General features: G+C 39.3%; 1 protein-coding gene across 1 annotated transcript; it reads right to left on the bottom strand.

The window, feature by feature from the left end:
• Window positions 1-437: 437 nt before the first annotated feature.
• On the bottom strand, window positions 438-18,107 carry LOC143887931 (F-box protein SKIP23-like). Its single transcript, XM_077392175.1, has 5 exons — window positions 17,674-18,107; window positions 16,885-17,576; window positions 1,246-1,336; window positions 1,020-1,133; window positions 438-510 (listed from the first exon to the last, which is right to left on the bottom strand). The coding sequence occupies exons 1-5, from the start codon at window positions 18,105-18,107 to the stop codon at window positions 438-440; spliced, it is 1,404 nt and encodes a 467-aa protein (XP_077248290.1).
• Between the last annotated feature and the right edge of the window lie 116 nt (window positions 18,108-18,223).

The following is an 18,223-nucleotide window of genomic DNA, read 5'->3' as shown; positions in this document are numbered from 1 at the left end:
CATGTTTGGATGTGCAGAAATTTTTTTCCTTAAAAATATTTTTTTCCTGAAAAAGTTATTGTAAGGATATTTTTCTTGGAGATTTATTTTAGGGAAAATTATTAAAAAATTGCAAAGTTTTGTCTAAATTGTGAATAAATGGTAGTGATTTGAAATTTATAAAAAATGTGCTGTCAGGTGAGAGAAGATGACTTTTAGGATAGATATACCCCTCTTACCTCTTTTTTCCTTCCACCTTATTGCACCTATCCGTATGCACTTATTACCTTCTCATCAAAGCCATATATACCCCTCTTACCTCTTTTTTTCCTTCACCTTTTTGCACCTATCCCTATGCACTTATTACTTTCTCATCTACCACCTTCTTCTTCCTCAGCCCACTAACCCATGATTGCAACAACTACTAACATATCACTAACCCATGACTGGAGCAACTACTAACAGATAAACCCACTAACTCTTTCACCACTCCGAAACAGTTGCATCATAAGTCCTTCAGCCCATATGTGTCTGCAAAATTAGAAACCATGATAAAGTAAAATATAAGCCATAGAAAAGTCACTAAGCCCTAGAGAAATCATCTTAAATATAAGGCATTCAAGAAAGAAACGTCTCTGTATAGTAATATCAAATGTAGAATACATGCGAGCATGAGCCATCTTATCCCTTAGACCCTTATGCACCAACAAACCATAACTTCAGATGACAAAGATTTCACTGTCCAAAAGCATTAAAATCCTCCTATTCAACCTAAAACCCAAAGATGATTGGGCAATCTATCAGGATTGCAAACCGAGAAGGGTTTTGGGTACCTATTTGAAACTCAACGTAGAACAAGATAGGAAGAGACATGGCTCTCTGGTTCTACACTCTTGATAGCCCAGGGAAAAACCCCTTCGCTTTGTTAATACCACCAGCGGAAAAGTTTAAAATAGTAATATTTCATTGGTTAATATGGACCAAGGTAGAAAATGTGGTTCCCTAGTGGTTCCGGTGTAGAAAATATAGGTTTAATTTACCGGAACTGAACTTTTTCATTCATCATGTTCATTAATACAAACAGAGGACTGCACGTAACGGAAAAGAAACTTGGTGCATAACTGAGTCCACATGGTAAACTCCTACATAACTGGCTATACACAGAAACACACAGAAACTGTAACTCCTATGACCCATGAGTCCAACAACTAGTAACAGATCAGCCCACTAACTCATGATTGCAACAACTACTAACATATCACTAACCCATGACTGCAACAACTACTAACAGATAAACCCACTAACTCTTTCGCCACTCCGAAACAGTTGCATGATAAGTCCTTCAACTCGTATGTGTCTGCAAAATTAGAAACCAAGGTAAAAGAAAATATAAGCAGTAGAAAAGTCACTAAGACCTAGAGAAATCATCCCAAATGCATTCAAGAAAGAAACATCTCTGTATAGTAATATCAAATGTAGAATACATGCAAGCATGGGCCATCTTATCCCTTAAACCCTTATGCATCAACAAACTATAACTTAGATGAAAAAGATTTCACTGTCCAAAAGCATTAAAATCCTCCTATTCATCCTAAAACCCAAAAATGATTGGGCAATCTATCAGGACTGAATCCTTTTCAAAAAAAAAATCTATCAGGACTGAAAACCCCTATTTGAAACTCAACGTAGAACAAGATAGGAAGAGACATGGCTCTCTGGCTCTACACTCTTGATAGCCCAGGAAAAAACCCCTTGGCTTTGTTAATACCACCCGCGGAAAAGTTTAAAATAGTAATATTTCATAGGTTAATATGGACCAAATACATGGGGTGACATAAAAGGTGCATATTTTATTAAATATTTTCAAATTGAAAAAGGGTGGGGTCTACCGTTTTACACTGTTTGGATAGGGTGGGTCCCACCTACACAACTAAAACACGTACATCGGATGGGACCCACACATGCATTTGTGTGGGGGCCCACCCTTTTATATCTCATGTTATTTTTTGGGTGGGGCCATTATTCAACAACCGTATGGGCCAAAAATGCTACTTGTATAGAAGTGTGGAAAGACAAGGTGCGTTCGGCCATTATCAAATCATTGCAGTGCCAATATCAGTGCCCACTCGGAACCTATTAGATGCTACTGATGTTGGCATTACCATGTTTTGATAGTTGCACCAGCTAGTCTTTTATTATTCATACAGCTGTCAAAAGTTATTAGTGTTCCCATAAACTTTTGACAGAAAGAAAGCGGGCGGTAGCGAGACAACTTGCGAGTAGTCTAGAGGTTTTTCAAGGAAAGAAAACCCACAAAACATGTTGTTTTTGGACGTTTCATAGAAAGAAAACCATTAGCAGCTAAAAAAATCAACATACAAAAAAAGAAGAAGAAAAATGAAACTCACCAAGGATTCCTTCTTTACCTGTGATTCCCAAGATCGTTTGGGTATCGGAAATGGTTGTTGCAAATTGGGCATATTTCGGTATCATGCTTGTGATGAGTTTTAAATTGTTTTGGAGTGGTAAATTCTCTGTTACAGGATTCACAATAATAAGCAGGAGGTTGAGGAGGTGGAGGAGGTTCCATATCCATTGAAAGATAGAAACAGGTAAGAGAAGAAGAATGAAAGCCTACTACACTACAATGTTCAACAAAAGCCTACTACAGTGGATTGGTTTAAGAAGAAAAAGCCTACTACACTGTTTAAATAAAAACTAAAAGGAATCTCAACAGTACTGATACGAACCCTAAAAATAAGAGACAGAGAAACAATGTAAGCCTGTTCGAAATGGCCAAATCTTCATAGCTTACATACTTATAGAATTAGCATTTCTACTATTTAGGAAACAATCCAAACTTCCCAAACCCTAAAGGATACTAAGGAAACAAGATAAAAATAAAAGGAAACTAATATTAAGGAGAATATCCTGACTATAATAAGAAATAAGGAAATCTACTACTAAGGAAATCAAGAAGATCTTCCAGCAAATCTTGGGTACGTAACATTCCCTTCCTCTTAAGAGTCCTTGTCCTCAAGGACTAAGATCCTTCTACTTGTATTATTTCGTCTTCCTCGTTCTCAAATCCAAATCCTTCTAATATCCCCAACTGTCCTCGACATTGATGGAAGGGGCTATACTTCTCATCACAATTACAACACAACACTTTCTTGTGCCGCTCGATCAATTTGGTAGGTGTTAATTTTTTTGCAGGTAATGGTCCTTCCTTTATGAGGGCAACTGCCGTAGGAGTAGACATCGATAGATTTAGTAGAGGAGGGCGCGAGTCTCGTCCACTGGCTAGAGATAATTCCTCATGTAACAACAAGGCTAGTTGGGAAGCATGCTGGAGAGTAATCGGTTGAAACATTTTAACACCGGTCCGGATATCGTTACGAAGGCCTGAAATAAAACATTCGATTAAGAATGATTCAATCGTATGGTTCGGTTGACCAATCGCTCAAACTGTGATTGATATTCCCGAACAGATTCCGTTTGTTCTAATTTTGATAGTGCTCCTCCTGAATCATCGCTTCCGGGCAGCCCAAACCGAGCACATAGAGCATGCCTGAATTGTGACCTTGTTATTACACCCATGGTCTTCTCCATTCAACAAAACCATGGTCTTGCATCCCCAGTAAGGTGGATCGATGCCAAATCTACCATACGCTCATTGAGTATTTTATTGAACCTTTGAAATTGTTCAGCACTAAAAACCCATCCGGCTGGATCGGATCCGTCAAATCTAGGAAATTCTAAACGGAGGGTACAGAGATGTGTTTGCACATCCTCAAGATTTCCTTGATTTACTTGTGGTGCTATGAGGGCATTATCCACTTCGTCTTGAACCTTTGATGCGACTAAACTTTGTATGTTGCATCTATGGCCATCAATTTCTTTAGAATATCTTCAAGAATACGTCCGTGCTCTTCGTAGCCTTCCTTAAGTGATCAAATCTCTGCCTCCATCCGTTGGTTTCGGGTAGCATGACTGTCTTTAGCCATAGCTCTGATACAAGATGATACGAACCATTGGATAAAAGTAAAAATAAGAGAGAAAGAAACAATGTAGCCCTATTCGAGATGGCCAAATCTCCTAAAACAGTCCTTGCTTTCTATTCATACGTTACAAAGAAAGAGATTACATACTTATAGAATTAACATTTCTACTATTTAGGAAACAATCCAAACTTCCCAAATCCTAAGGGATACTAAGAAAACAAGATCAAAATAAAAGAAAACTTCCTTTTCAAAAAAAATAAAAGAAAACTAATATTAAAGAGAACATCCTATAGTACGAAATAAGGAAATCTACTGCTAAGATAACCAAGAAGATCTTCCAGTAAATCAACAAGTACAAATGAAATTCTCTTTGTCGCAGTTATTTCTCATTTCAAGAGAGAGAAGGAAGAGGTTAATCACGTGATTCACGAGAGGCAGAGAGAGTAGCACGATTTATTCCCTTAAAACTGCCTTGATTGTACGGATAAAATCCCCCTAACGTTTACTGTGAGAATGGTTCGTTACTTGAGAATAAATTCACCCCTTTAACGTTTTTCTCACCTTTGAAAGTTAACAGACATTTTTATAGGGGATTTTTTCCGTCAAAGTGAAGATATCATGTTCCTTTTGGTTCATCGTAGGTGGCTATTCTCTCGTCCAAAAGTCACCTGCTAAATGGCTTTCCGTGAAAATAGCCCAGCAAATTCCTTCTTAAGATAATTTTTTTCTCTTAATAGCTTTTCATTAAAGGGAAAATTATTAAAAAAATGTAAAGATTTAGTTTTATTGTAAATCAAGGGCAGACATTTCAAATTCATAAAGTAGGGGCTGTCAGGTAGACCTGGCAAAAGCGACCCGTGCCTGCGGGTCGACCCGACCCACCCGCAAATTTGCGGGCACGGGTCTAAGTTTTAGTGACCCGTCAAAATCTAACCCACGGGTGACCCAACCCGCAAAAACACGGGTCGGGTCGGGTCAACCCGCGGGCACCCGCATTTTTACCGTATTTTTTAATTTTTTTTGAAAATGTTATCAGCACTACTGTTTTTTATGAGGGAACTCCTCACTTTATAAAAAGTAAGGTATGGCCCGCACCATAGGATTATCCAAACCGTCCATTAGATGGGCCATAGCCTAAATAGGTTATGGCCCAAAATTATTTCCATCGGTTGATTCTAACCCTCCGATCTATAGAGGGTTAGGATCAACCCTCTAACATTCAGATTGGAGGGTTAGGATCATCCTATGGTGTGGGCCATACCATACTTTTAATAAAGTGAGAGTGCGCTCATAAGAAACAGTAGTGTTGATAACATTTCCTTCTGTTTTTTATTTTATAAGAATTTGCTACCAAACTTCTCCTTTGGCAACTTCTCTGCATGTGGCCATCGTGGTGCAAAGATGTGCTAGCAAACCAAAAAAAGTAATCATTACACAGAAAAAGTAAAATGGCTAAAGTTATAAAGTTTTAAATGGAAAATTACCTGGAAATGGTTATAAAGTTGTAAAATTACGAAAAAAATACCAACAAAATATAGAAAGTTATGACAGTTACGGAAAAAACAGATGCTGTCAAATCAAGAGAATTATTACAATCGCCATATTTGCTGGTGACCCGCAGGTTGACCCGTCCCACCCGCGGGCCGCGCGGGTCACCTAAATTCTGACCCGCAAAAATGCGGGTCATTTCCTCACCCGACCCGTGGACCCGCACCCGCATCACCCGCGGGTTGACCCGGCCCGACCCACCCGTTTGCCAGGTCTATTGTTAGGTACGAAAATTTTGGTTTTGGGACAACTATACCCCCTTGCTTTTCCCACCCTTTTTAGAGGCTCTAATCCCTATGTTTCTCACCTACCCATATCACCTTTTTGTTTTCTTCTTCCCTAAGCCTTTCACAAGCCTTCTAACGGGAAACTCCATTGGCAACGTTTCCAAGCTCCATTGCCATTGTAGTTTTGAAAAAAAAAACTCCATTGCCAGCATTTTCAAGCTCCATTGCCACTGTGGTGTTGAAAAAAACTCATTTGCAACATGATAAAGCTCAATTGCCATTGTAGTTTTGAAAAAAAACTCCATTGCTAACGTGATAAAGCTCCATTTCTACTGGTTTTCGTCGGATTTCCGACGTTTGTTTTGGACTTCCGACTCGAAAGTCCGAACCAACATTCGGATTTCCGACGGAAACCAGTAGATTTGCCATTTCTACTGGCTTCCATTCGAAAGTCCGACAATTGGTTCGGACTTCCGACTCAGAGTTTAAGGCAGGGTTCCCTAGTGGTTCCGGGGTATAAAATGTGGTTCCCTAGTGGTTCCGAGGTAGAAAATGTGGTTCCCTAGTGGTTCCGAGGTAGAAAATGTGGTTCCCTAGTGGTTCCGAGGTAGAAAATGTGGTTCCCTAGTGGTTCTGTGGTATAAGATGTGGTTCCCTAGTGGTTATGGGGTATAAAATGTGGTTCCCTAGTGGTTTCTGAGGTATAAAATGTGGTTCCTTAGTGGTTCAGGGGTATAAAATGTGGTTCCCTAGTGGTTCCGAGGTATAAAATGTGGTTCCATAGTAGTTCCGGGGTATAAAATGTGGTTCCTTAGTGGTTCCGGGGCATAAAATGTGGTTCCCTAGTGGTTCCGGGGTAGAAAATGTGCTTCCCTAGTGGTTACGGGGTATAAGATGTGGTTCCCTAGTGGTTCCGGGGTATAAGATGAGATCTTTTGGAACAAACTTAGATGAACCACTTGTTTGATCAAGGGTCTAGGATAATCTAATCAAACTTATGGATCCCATATTTCTTAGGTGGGACACAGGTGGGGCCTAGTGAACATAAACCATTTATTTGTTTGGGCCATGGTGTAGATAGATAGGACTTGCTTCCAAATTGGTCTTTATAGGATGATCTGAACCATTAGGATTATAGAGGGTTAGAATGAATGGATCCCATAAAAGCAGCCTTAACAAATCAGAGGGTTATGATCATCCTGTAGAGAAGATTTTATGGCACTACATGAAAGGGCCCAGCAAGTAAATGGTTTAGATCACTGAAATAAGCAGGCCCCAGTATATTTTTTCCCTCAGGTCCTCCATCGTCTGTCTAACTATAGTATGAGATTTGATAGGGACTTTCGCATGAAGGCATTTCGTGGGTGGAGTTGCATGAGAGAGCAGCTAGTATGGCAATGGAGCTTTTTCACTATGGCAATGGAGTTTTCACGTTGGAAGGAGGAAGGCTTAGGGAAGAAGAAAGAAAAAGGTCAAATGGGTAGGTGAATAACATAGGGATTAGAACCACAAAAAGTGGTGGGAAAAAGCAAGGGGGGTATATTTGTCCTAAAAGCCATATTCTCTCACTCACAGCCCCTTTTTTATAAAATTTAATGTCTACCCTTTGCATGTTCACAATATAACCAAAACTTTGCATTTTTTTAATAATTTTTCCTTCATTTAAAAATAGAATAGGTGTCTAATTTTCGCTTCTTTCATTTAATATGGTGGGCCACCACCTTGCCATGTAAAACTGATCTTAGCCGTCCAATCACGAGACAATTCAGGACTCTTTTCTACGGTCCATCTATGGATGGCTAGTTGGATGAGTGTACTAGAAAAAAGGACAAAATTACAAGTAAATAAATCCTCAAAAGGAGAAAAAAAATCTAAACTACGGGCTGGGGTGCAACTCGGGTCGGGTTGGAACAGGTTGGGGCCCAACTCGAGATAGCATTCCGTCAACCCTAAGGCGACCCAACCCGAGCCTCAAGTTGAGGATGGTCAACCCTATTCCAACCCGCCACTAAATCTCTAAACCCTAACCAAACCCATTTAACTCAAATCAGGCCGAGTTGAGTAAGGTTGGGTTCTGGTTCACCTGGGACCAAATAAAAATATACCAGAAAAAAAAACATAACCCAGTAAAATCATGATAAAATTAGACGACGGAGGTTGGTTTCGGGTCAGGTTGCCAAGGCCTCAACCCTAACCCAACTCGAAATTAAATCGGGGTGGCTTTTCCCAACTTAACCTGAGGAAATGCCAACCCAACCTGAGCCAAAATCGGGTTGAACCTGTCGGGTTAGGATTGCGCCACACCCAAGTTGCACTCCTACCCAGAAATATAATATCATAAAAATTTATCAAAATACCCTTACCTCATGGAAAATGCGAAAAAATAGAAATAGAAAAAGTTATAAAATTCTAAAAACAAAAAAATAGTAAAATACCATAATGTCATGAAAAATGATAACAATGCCCCTATCTTATGAAAATGACCTAAATACCCATATCTAATAGCAAATAAGAAAAATATAAGAGATTAGCTAAAATGAAAAAAATCCTAAAATACCCCTATATTATGAAAAATGCCCAAAATGAACCTATCTTATGAAAATTACCCAAAATACCCTTATATAGTGAAAATGAGAAAATGGAAAAAAAAAATCTAAAGATGTCCCTATCTCTAAGATGCTCACGTGGAAAATAGGAAAATTGAAAAAATAGAAAAATCTTTAGAAATTATACAAGGACCCATATCCGGCTAGCTAACACTGGTATACACAAAACACTGTTAGGTGAGAGGGTCCACACTTATATTTTTGCAAGGTCAACCGCCACAATTGAGATGGGCCTAAGCTTAAAATTGACAGATGATAAATACGAGGAAGTGATATATTGGGCCCCTTTTCTTCCCCGAGCCACCCTTATAAAAAGAGTAGTCATAAATGCACTAGAGGGGTGGCCCTAGGATAAAAAAAGGGAAGATATCTCAGTTCCCTAACTGTAGCCTCTTTTTAAAGGGAAATGATTTTAGCACTCCATTGTTTTGATATGTCGAGAAAGTAGCTCTTCTTTTTGTTTTTAATTGGGTTGTAGCTTTTTGGGAACTCTTTTAGGAATTGTAAATAATCTTTTGACAGCCCTTTAAGCACTAAAAGAGAAGAAACCTAGGCGACATATCAAAACAATGGAGTGCTAAAATCATTTCCCTTTTTAAATCATGAACACCGAACCTTTTTCCTTTAGTTGTAAAACCATGAAAGGTGGGATTTCCAGTAAGAGGAATTCCAATGCACCGGACACCCTTGCAAAAAAATGAAAGGAACAAACCAATGTGGGACAAACATTAGGCGAAATTATCAACAGGACCCATGCTTTTCAAAAATTATCAACGAGGGACAAAAGAGGTCTTGTCAGTAAAAGTTGGACGAAAATGCCCTTTGGCATTTACAACACGTTTTGACCTTGTTTTTTCCTTCTTCCCTCTTCTTTTACTTTTCCATTATCACTTTTTTGATTTTATACCCTACTTCTCATCTTCCTCCTTGTTCAGCCACCATTGTTGTTGGCAAATCTTGAAAACTTGAATGTTGAGTTCTTACCATCTATATCTAGGTTTTGTTTTTCTTTTCTTTTTTTAGGTTTTTGCACTATTTTTCATTCCATTGTTTCTGATTTATCTTGTTTAGGGTTTAAGTAGTTGTATTTTAGGGTGTGTTCTAGAGATAATGCATGATAGCTTCACTCACTTTTTGTGTGTTCTAGAGATAATGCATGATGGCTTCACTCACTTTTTTGGAAGACAAGTGGCTGTATAAGAAAAAGTTGATGTAATACATGAATGGATGGGTACACATTTTTTGATTTACTTAATTTTTTTTTGGTAATACCCAAATTAGGATGTAATACATGAAGCACATTTAATGAAAACAATATCCATTTCTTTTGTTTTTTCTATCATAAGCAGAATTGTAATGCCATTAGAAGAGTTGCTATAGGCATGGGGTTTTGTAGCAGAAGGGGTTTATCAACCCTTTGGAAGGGAATTAGTAACTCTCAAAAGTAGGGTTACCAATTTTCGAATGGGCATATCAAGTGCTTAAAAATTGGCCAAGTGTACTGGAGTTTTGGAAGGGGGTTTTCAAGTCTCTAGGATTGAGGTTATCTAGTATAAAAAATGGGGTTACCAATTTCTGAATGGGGTGATCAAGTCCCTGAAAATTGGCCAAGGTTACTGGAGTTTTGGAAGGGGGTTTTTAAGTCTCTGGGAAAGGGGTTACCAAGTATTAAAATGGGGTTACCAATTTCCGAATGGGCTTATCAAGTACCTGAAAATTGGCCGAGGGTACTAGAGTTTTGGAAGGAGGTTTTCAAGTATTTGGGATTGGGGTTATCTAGTATCAAAATGGGGTTACCAATTTACGAATGGGTTTATCAAGTCCCTTAAAATTGCCCAATGGTACTGGAGTTTTGGAAGGGGGTTTGCAAGTCTCTAGGGTGGGGTTATCCAGTATCAAAATAGGGCTACCAAATTCCGAATGGGCTTATCAAGTCCCTTATGAACATGTTCTTACTTCCTGTTTTTTTTTCACTCGTTCAGTTTCACTGTTTTTTTTCTTTCTACCCTACGATTCATCTTCGTCATCCTCCATTGAAAAGGAGAAGGAGAAATGCAAAATCCTAAAAGAAATGCAAAACAAAACCTAGATATAGAGAGATAGATGGGAATGAACTCACATTTCAAGTTTTCGAGCTTTCCCACCTCCAATGGTGGCTAAATGATGAAGAAGATGACTGATAAGGTAAAAAAAACAAAGTTGAAAATGAAAAAGTAAAAAAAAGAGGGAAAGAAGAGAGGAGGGAAAAGTGGAAAAGCAAAACGTGTTGCTTAAGAAAAGGGCATTTTCGTCAAACTTTTAATGACAAGACCTCTTTTGTCCCTTGTTGATAATTTCTGAAAAGCATGGGTCCTGTTGATAATTCTGCCTAATTTTTGTCTCCCATTGGTAATTGTTCAATAATAAAAAAAACGTAGCCACAAGAGCACCCCAATAAAATCCACACCAGTAATCAGATTCACCATTCCTTTACTTTGTATTTTTTTAGTACCATTATAAAATGTGATTGGGTGATGTTGATCCAATGGGGCATCCTTAAGGCTAGGTGTTTGCAAGGGCACCTATCTTTCATTAAATAAAATCGGCACATTTATTCTAGGAAAGACATAATGTGTTTTCAGAAAAAAGTGGAACGTTAAATGTGTGAAGCAAAAGTCATTGTGCTGAATTAGCATCTATAACTAAAATGTCTCAAATACCCTAATCAAGGGGTAAATTTTCAAATGAAATATCTAAGATACCTTGTTTAAATGGTAAATTTTCAAATGAATAAATAAAATTCGAAGGAGGGACAAGACCCACACCAACCAGAGTGTCTCTACTCAACCAATGTAGTTGTGGAGGAGAGTCTTGCTGATGGGCCACCTCTTGCAGACTGAATTCTCCTCTAATGCTGGAGAAACTGTTGTGGATTTAGGTAATATATGGCTTACCAAACTTCTGTTAAGGAACAGAAAAAACAAACAAACAACGTTAATAAAACCTTTTCCGATGCGGCGAGATGAGGCACGAACTATGTCACTCTCTTTAAGGTGAATTTACGCCCTTGCGGAAACTAATTCTGATGCAGCAGATTACTGACCGCAATCACCCCGAGAATACAACAGCCCGACGCACCGTCGATCTCCAAGAACTACATGATCAAAGATATTCGAACCACTCGAACACTCTAATTGCCCAACAAAATACATAAAATAGAAAGAGGAAGGAAGAAAGCTTTGTTTACAAAAAGATAATGAAAAACAAGAAGAAACAGTAAACTTCTGTAGGGTTTTTTGTTATGTTATGTTAGAAAACATTGAGAACTTCAGCCAAGACATGTCCGTTCAACACATCCTTTAATGGAGTAAAGATGCCCTTTAAGAAAAGAGCCGTTCAAGAGACGTTACAGAAGTGAACGGTCACATTCCAACAGCCACAACGTTCAGGAATGGGGCAATTATTCGTAAAATAATGGCAGCAATTTACCCAGTTAATCGACGTTTAAGTAAGCCGCCTTACCCAGGTACGCCGGCTTACCTAATAAATAATAGCATAGGGGAAGGAAAACCATGACTCACAACCGTGGCCGGCCGAGCCGGGCCAGGCGGTCCACTTGGTGGCTTATGCGCATAGGCCCCTTTCTCTTCTTCTCATTCACAAAACTAAAGAAGTGAAAAGCTATATAAACACATGAAGCTTTTCTCCACTTTCCAATACGGGACTATTCGCTTTTGTGAAGGAAGTGAGCAAACTCATTTTCCAAACCAAAATGGCTACTTTTTGTAAACAAAAAAACTTTGTAAAATATCAACAAGGGCTATTTTGTATTAAAATACCAACAGAAACTATAGGACCAAGGTCGAAATGCCTTCCAGAGGGCCTCCTCGTAGTAGTTATATATTCGTTCACTTCATAGTCTCCAGATTTGTCGCAAAAAGGAAGCAAAAGACAGGAAGAAGAATGATTGTTCCCCTTGTATTGTACAATGTTTACTTTTGCTCCAATAAGAAAACATAGGGGATATTTAATTTTTAATGCTCCAATATATTGTGCATGTAAAAGACATACATTTTCACCCTTAGTATGTGCCCCATGCTCAATTGACAAACTTTATATGTGCCACATGCTAAATTGGCAAAACCGAAGGTGACCCACTAGATCAATGGAGTCGATCACCTAAAGCGTACCACATGAACAATGCATGAATAACATTTTAGCTAGCAAACCAATGTGGCATGATCATCTAAAGTGTGTCACATGAACGATGCATAATCGCACTTCTGTGGATTCATGTGGCATCAAGCGCACCTTAGTATTAGATATATGCTACATGTTAAACAGAGAGAGAGAGAGAGGTGATGGGTAACCTAGTTAGGCGGACCCAAAAAAGAAAGATGATACAATAGCAGGAACAAGACCATTGCCCAATCCTTAGAACAATGTCTACGGAAAAGGGCCGAACAACAAGAGTCATGATACCATTGAAGGCAAACTCAAAACAAGCAAGGGAAAAGAAAATACACGAGAGCTGGATTTGAGCAATTGTGGGGTTTGGGAGGTACGTGATCCATAGAGCCGGTCCCCATACTCACTTGAAGTCATGTTTATTGTGATCCAAGAGTTCTATCATCTTTTCTCCTTATTCTTTGGCTCTTCATCAACTTCTAAAACTTTGGAGATTCTTCTGAGGTATTCTGAGGTAAGAATATTTTCACCGACACTCATGAGGTACGGGTATTTTGTTCATATTCAACTATATCAGTTATTTTGATAATTTCTCACAAGATATGGACATGTTGCCATTTTCTACGAGATAGCAATACTTTGGTCATCGTTTATGAGTTTAGAGTATTTCAATCATTTTCCTTGTGATAAGTGTACTTCATCTTTTTTCTATAAGATAAGGGTATTTTGATTTTTTTCAAAGAGAAATGTGTAATTTAGTCATTTATCATGAGATAAGGATATATTGATCATTTTTCAATGAGATAGAAGTATTTAGGTTGGATCTAACAATTGTTTTTGCAAAAAAAAAGAAATTCCATAGAAAATGAAGAATTCAATGTTTGGTTATGCTTTGCTCGTGTTGCTTGGGAGGGAAGGCAAGAGGAAAAAAGGAAAGCTACTTTTTTAGGTTTTGAGGAAAACTTAAATACTAAAAGAGAGTGGGTTTTCTCTCTTGGATGAAAAGCAAGAGACGACGAGCGAGAGGCTTGGGGTATGACAGCTACCCTAAGGGAGAAAGAAGAGGAGAGAGAAATAAAGAGACGGAGAGAAGGAGAAGAAAAAAAGTGGGTTTTTTCTTGGATTCCTTTGGAGCTTTCTCTTGGGGTTCTTTTTCTTTTGAGTTTTCTCTTGTGGGTTTCTCTCGGGTTACTCTAGGGTATGGTCGTGGGTTTGAGAAGCAAGGAAAGGGTTGCGGGTTTTGGGTTTTGGTTTAAATCCATTGTAATCCTTGTATATTGCATTTCTCATAGTGGAAGATAGTGTTTCTCGCCCGTGGAGTAGGCTTTGCCGAACAACGTAAAATCTTGTGGCTTGCTTGATTTATTACTTTTCTTTTCCGTTTAATTTGTGTGCAATCGGATTGTTTTACCCAGCGGATTTCTCCACAAGTGGTATCAGAGCTCAGGTGGAGTGATCGTCGAGGTCGGATGGAGTGATTGTGTGTGTTGTGGTTGGATCGCGGTTTGAGTGATCTTTGGGAGTAGAAAGATTATCCAAGAAAGATTCTTGTTCGAGGTGGCGTGCTACACCGTGAAGTGCGGAGTAATCTAAGATGGCAGTAAAATCAAGTTCTACTAAGTTCAACATCGACAGATTTGACAGAATTGGGAGTTTCACCATATGGCAGATGAGGGTGAAGGACATCCTGGTTCAACAGGGCTTGGCTAAGGCGTTGAAGGAAAAGGATGGGAAGCCGGAGAAAATGATGGGTGCAGAGTGGGAAGACATCGAGTCGAAGGCGGTCAGCACGATTCGACTATGTCTGGCATATAACGTTATGTTTAACGTTATAGAAGAGGAAGATGCGCCTAAATTATGAGAGAAGTTGGAAAAGCTTTATATGCCAAAAAGCTTGGCCAATCGGTTGTATCTGAAGCGGCAATTGTACAGGTTGAAGATGCAGGAAGGCGGAGATCTTCTACAACACATCACGGTGTTCAACGGGCTTGTGGATCAACTCCACAAGGTTGATGAAAAGTTGAAGGAAGAAGACAAGGCCCTTTTGCTTCTTACTTCTCTTCCTGATTCGTATGACAACCTGTTGACAACTTTATTGTATGGTAAAGATATTATTAAGTTAGAGGAAGTCACGGTGTCGCTCTTATCGAATGATGCAGAAGAAACCTGTTCTTGGTGTAAGTGAAGAACAAGGGTTGGTTGTTCATGGTGGGAATTAAAGAGGAAGGTCATCTAACAGGGGATCAGGAAAATGTAAGTCAAGATCCAGGGTCGGCGAGGTTACTGTTGCAAAGAATATGGACACATCAAGCGGGATTGTCCAAAGCGAGCTGACCAGGTGGACAATGGTGCTACGAATACTGTGGTGGCGGTAACGGATGAACAGAGCGAAGAGTTTGAAGACGTTCTCATAGTCTCCACAGGTAATCACACTTCTCCTCATGATGAGTGAATTTTAGATTCAGGGTGCTATGTTCATGTATGCTCCAGGAGGGAATATTTTGATACGTTCCAGGAGACAAGGGCTGGTGTAGTGTCCTTGGGTGACGGGTATACTTGTGACGTCACGGGAGTTGGGACGGTAAAGATCAAGATGTTCGATGGAGTGGTTCGTACTTTGGGTGGTGTGGCGTATGTCCCAAAGATACGGAAAAATCTAATATCTCTTGGCCGGTTGGACTCAAGGGGTTGCAGTTTTTCAGCTGCAGGTGGAGCCATGAAAATCACACGCGGTTGTATGGTTCTGATGAAAGGCGAGAAGTGTGGCGGATAGTATCGTCTGGTTAAGGACACGGTGACTAGTGTTCCTAAGATCTCGATGGCTAGATGGAAACAGGGTAATAGTGTGCATACACGTAAGGTCTCTTTCGCAGTTGGTGCAAAGACAGATTTCCAAGTTGCAGAGGATGGTGGAAAGATGATAGTACCTGGGTGAGTCAGCGGGTTGGCAACTACACATGTGCATTGGCTGTGTTAATCGAATCGGGAGGAGTCAAAACCAAGGTGATTCGAGAGTGTGTAGCTAGTACTTCAAAAGGCCAGTGGTGGTTTGCGGTGATAGCGAACCGGTAACGACATCAATGGAAAATCTTTAGGTGGCTGGAAAATAAGCCAAGGTGGAAGTTTTTAGGAAAGTTGCCTTATTTCCCACCCACCAAGTGTTGCTTGGGTGGGAAGGCAAAGGCATTAAATTAGAAACTTCTATTTTGAGGTGTTTTGGGAGAAACACTAGGATGAAAAGAGGGTTGTTTCTCTTAGAGTGAGAACGTGCAAAGAGGAGAGAGAAAGAAAGAGACGGAGAGAAGGAGAAGAAAAAAAGTGGGTTTTTTCTTGGATTCCTTTGGAACTTTCTCTTGAGGTTACTTTTATTTTTCTGTTTAATTTGTGCACGATCAGATCGGATTGCCCGGCGGATTTTCTCAACAAGAGAGAGAGAGAGAGAGAGAGAGAGAGAGAGACGGAGAGAAGGAGAAGAAAAAAAGTAGGTTTTTTCTTGGATTCCTTCGGAGCTTTCTCTTGGGGTTCCTTTTCTTTTGGGTTTTCTCTTATGGGTTTCTTTCGGGTTACTCTTGGGTACGGTCATGGGTTTGAGAAGTAAGAAAAGGGTTGCAGGTTTTGGGTTTTGGTTTAAATCCATTGTAATCCTTGTGTATTGCGTTTCTCATAGTGGAAGATAGTGTTTCTCGCCCGTGGAGTAGGCTTTGCCGAACCACGTAAAATCTTGGTGTTCATCTTGTGGCTTGCTTGATTTATCACTTTTCTTTTCCGTTTAATTTGTGTGCGATCGGATTGTTCTACCCGGCGGATTTTCTCAACACATAGAAAATGAAGAATTCAATATTTGGTTATGCATTTGTCGAGGTTCACGTAAAAAAGGGACCGGTTTTCCTAAAGACGAGATGACAAAGGAAATCCCCAACAAGCTCCTCCGGTAATACAAGAATGAGATTTTATGGGTTTTGGTAAATCTTCTATTTTTTTCTCTTTTTGGGTTTTTGGCGAAGAAGGTGTTCAATACGTCTTAGACGTGTTTCACTGATTATTAGTTACATAAGGTTACATAAGGTTTAATGGAGTTGGTGCAATTATCAAAAACAATTATAGATTTTGGAGTGACAATCGGCTGTCATAATAACGACTTGGGCCTTTGGATTTTGAGAATCGATTTTGAGTCCAAAACTGATTATTGAACTCAAAATTAAGGCAACAAATAAACAATTAATGACAATTTTCCATTGCTTCACTAAATTGAATCCAAACCTAGTAAGTTTGGTTACATTATGATCAAACCACTAATGAGGAAAATTAAGAATAAAGAGGAAGCTAATAAATAATTAAATGGGATTCACTTACCTAAATATCGAGGGACCCAAAGAGGCTTCGTAATCCGGTGGAAAAAGTTTATACGTTTAAAACTCTTATCCTCCAAGTTATAAATGCCATTATCATAATTACAATCTGGTGCATCGCCATTGCTGTCTGTGAAGTAGATGCAATTACCCTTGCAATGGGGAAAGTCACGAACTGAGAGAGAGAAGGAGCTATTATATCCCAAGAACAACGTTTGATCGCCTAAGTTTTCAGTCTTGATCCACTTTCTTGTGTCTTCATCCAATTCAAAAATATTGAACCACACAGTCCTATAAGCCCACTCTGGAATAGGTTGGATTAAATTTCTATTCTCATCGTAGTCATAACCAGGATTCCATTCGTGACGACTTGAAACCTTCAACAGCTTCCCGCAAGATTCCACTAGATGCCTTTTAGAACATAATTCTCTAGATGGTGGGGTAACTACTGTAAACTTGGGAAAATAATTAGAAGCAAATTCACAAGTTACAACAGCATCGTTGGAAGTAATTGCATAGAATTTGTCCTTGTAATATATGACATCTTCATAAGGACCCCATTGATTCTCTAAAGTAGTCCATTTTTCATCTCCAGGTTTATAGAAGGACAACTTCAGCATACTAGAGACAATGGTAACAACAACGTAATCAGGTGTTGAAAGAGGATTAGCTGATAGGAGAGCCTTGCGAATATACCTGAAAGGACAATTTCAGCTAACTAGCGACAATTGTAACAATAAAGTAGTCCAGTGTTGAAATAGAATTCGCCAATACAAGAGTCTCGACGATATACGTGTAGTCCCATGGTAGTTCAGGCCAAGAAATGAATTGCGGGTCAGGAAATTTATCGAGTGAGGGAAGCTGAATTTGAGTACTTGTGAAGGGATCTAATAGATGGATGTTTGTGCTCTCATCTACTGTGACCACCCATCCCTTGGAAGACCCACAACACCATTTTCCATGAAATTCTGGTAACTGAATATCATAAAACTTATTTTCAGTGATATTGTAGAAGTTACGAGTTTCCGTACGCTCTTTATCATAGACCAACATAAATGGAAGTTGGTAGTGAAAGTCCAACCAGTGGCAATTTTCCATGGTGAATTGATACCAGGATGAGCACACAGCACCAAACCGGATACGAACGATGGAGAGAAGGAGATGATCGAAGACCACTGCTAAGAGGTCATTTGGAAGTTCGGGCCACTTATCCATGTCACTGTTCATGTGTATCTTCTTGCTACTGATCATATGGGAGGCTGAGAAAAAAGGAAAAAGAATTATGATAAAAGACAGTAATATATATGTACATGGAGCTGATTATTTGGGCACAAATCGAAGGC

Source organism: Tasmannia lanceolata, unplaced genomic scaffold (assembly GCF_043159265.1).
Source record: "Tasmannia lanceolata isolate RefF3 unplaced genomic scaffold, GAP_Taslan_0.1 ptg000012l, whole genome shotgun sequence".
In the NCBI taxonomy this organism is placed as follows: Eukaryota; Viridiplantae; Streptophyta; class Magnoliopsida; order Canellales; family Winteraceae; genus Tasmannia; species Tasmannia lanceolata.
This window is presented reverse-complemented; position numbering and strand designations above follow the sequence as displayed.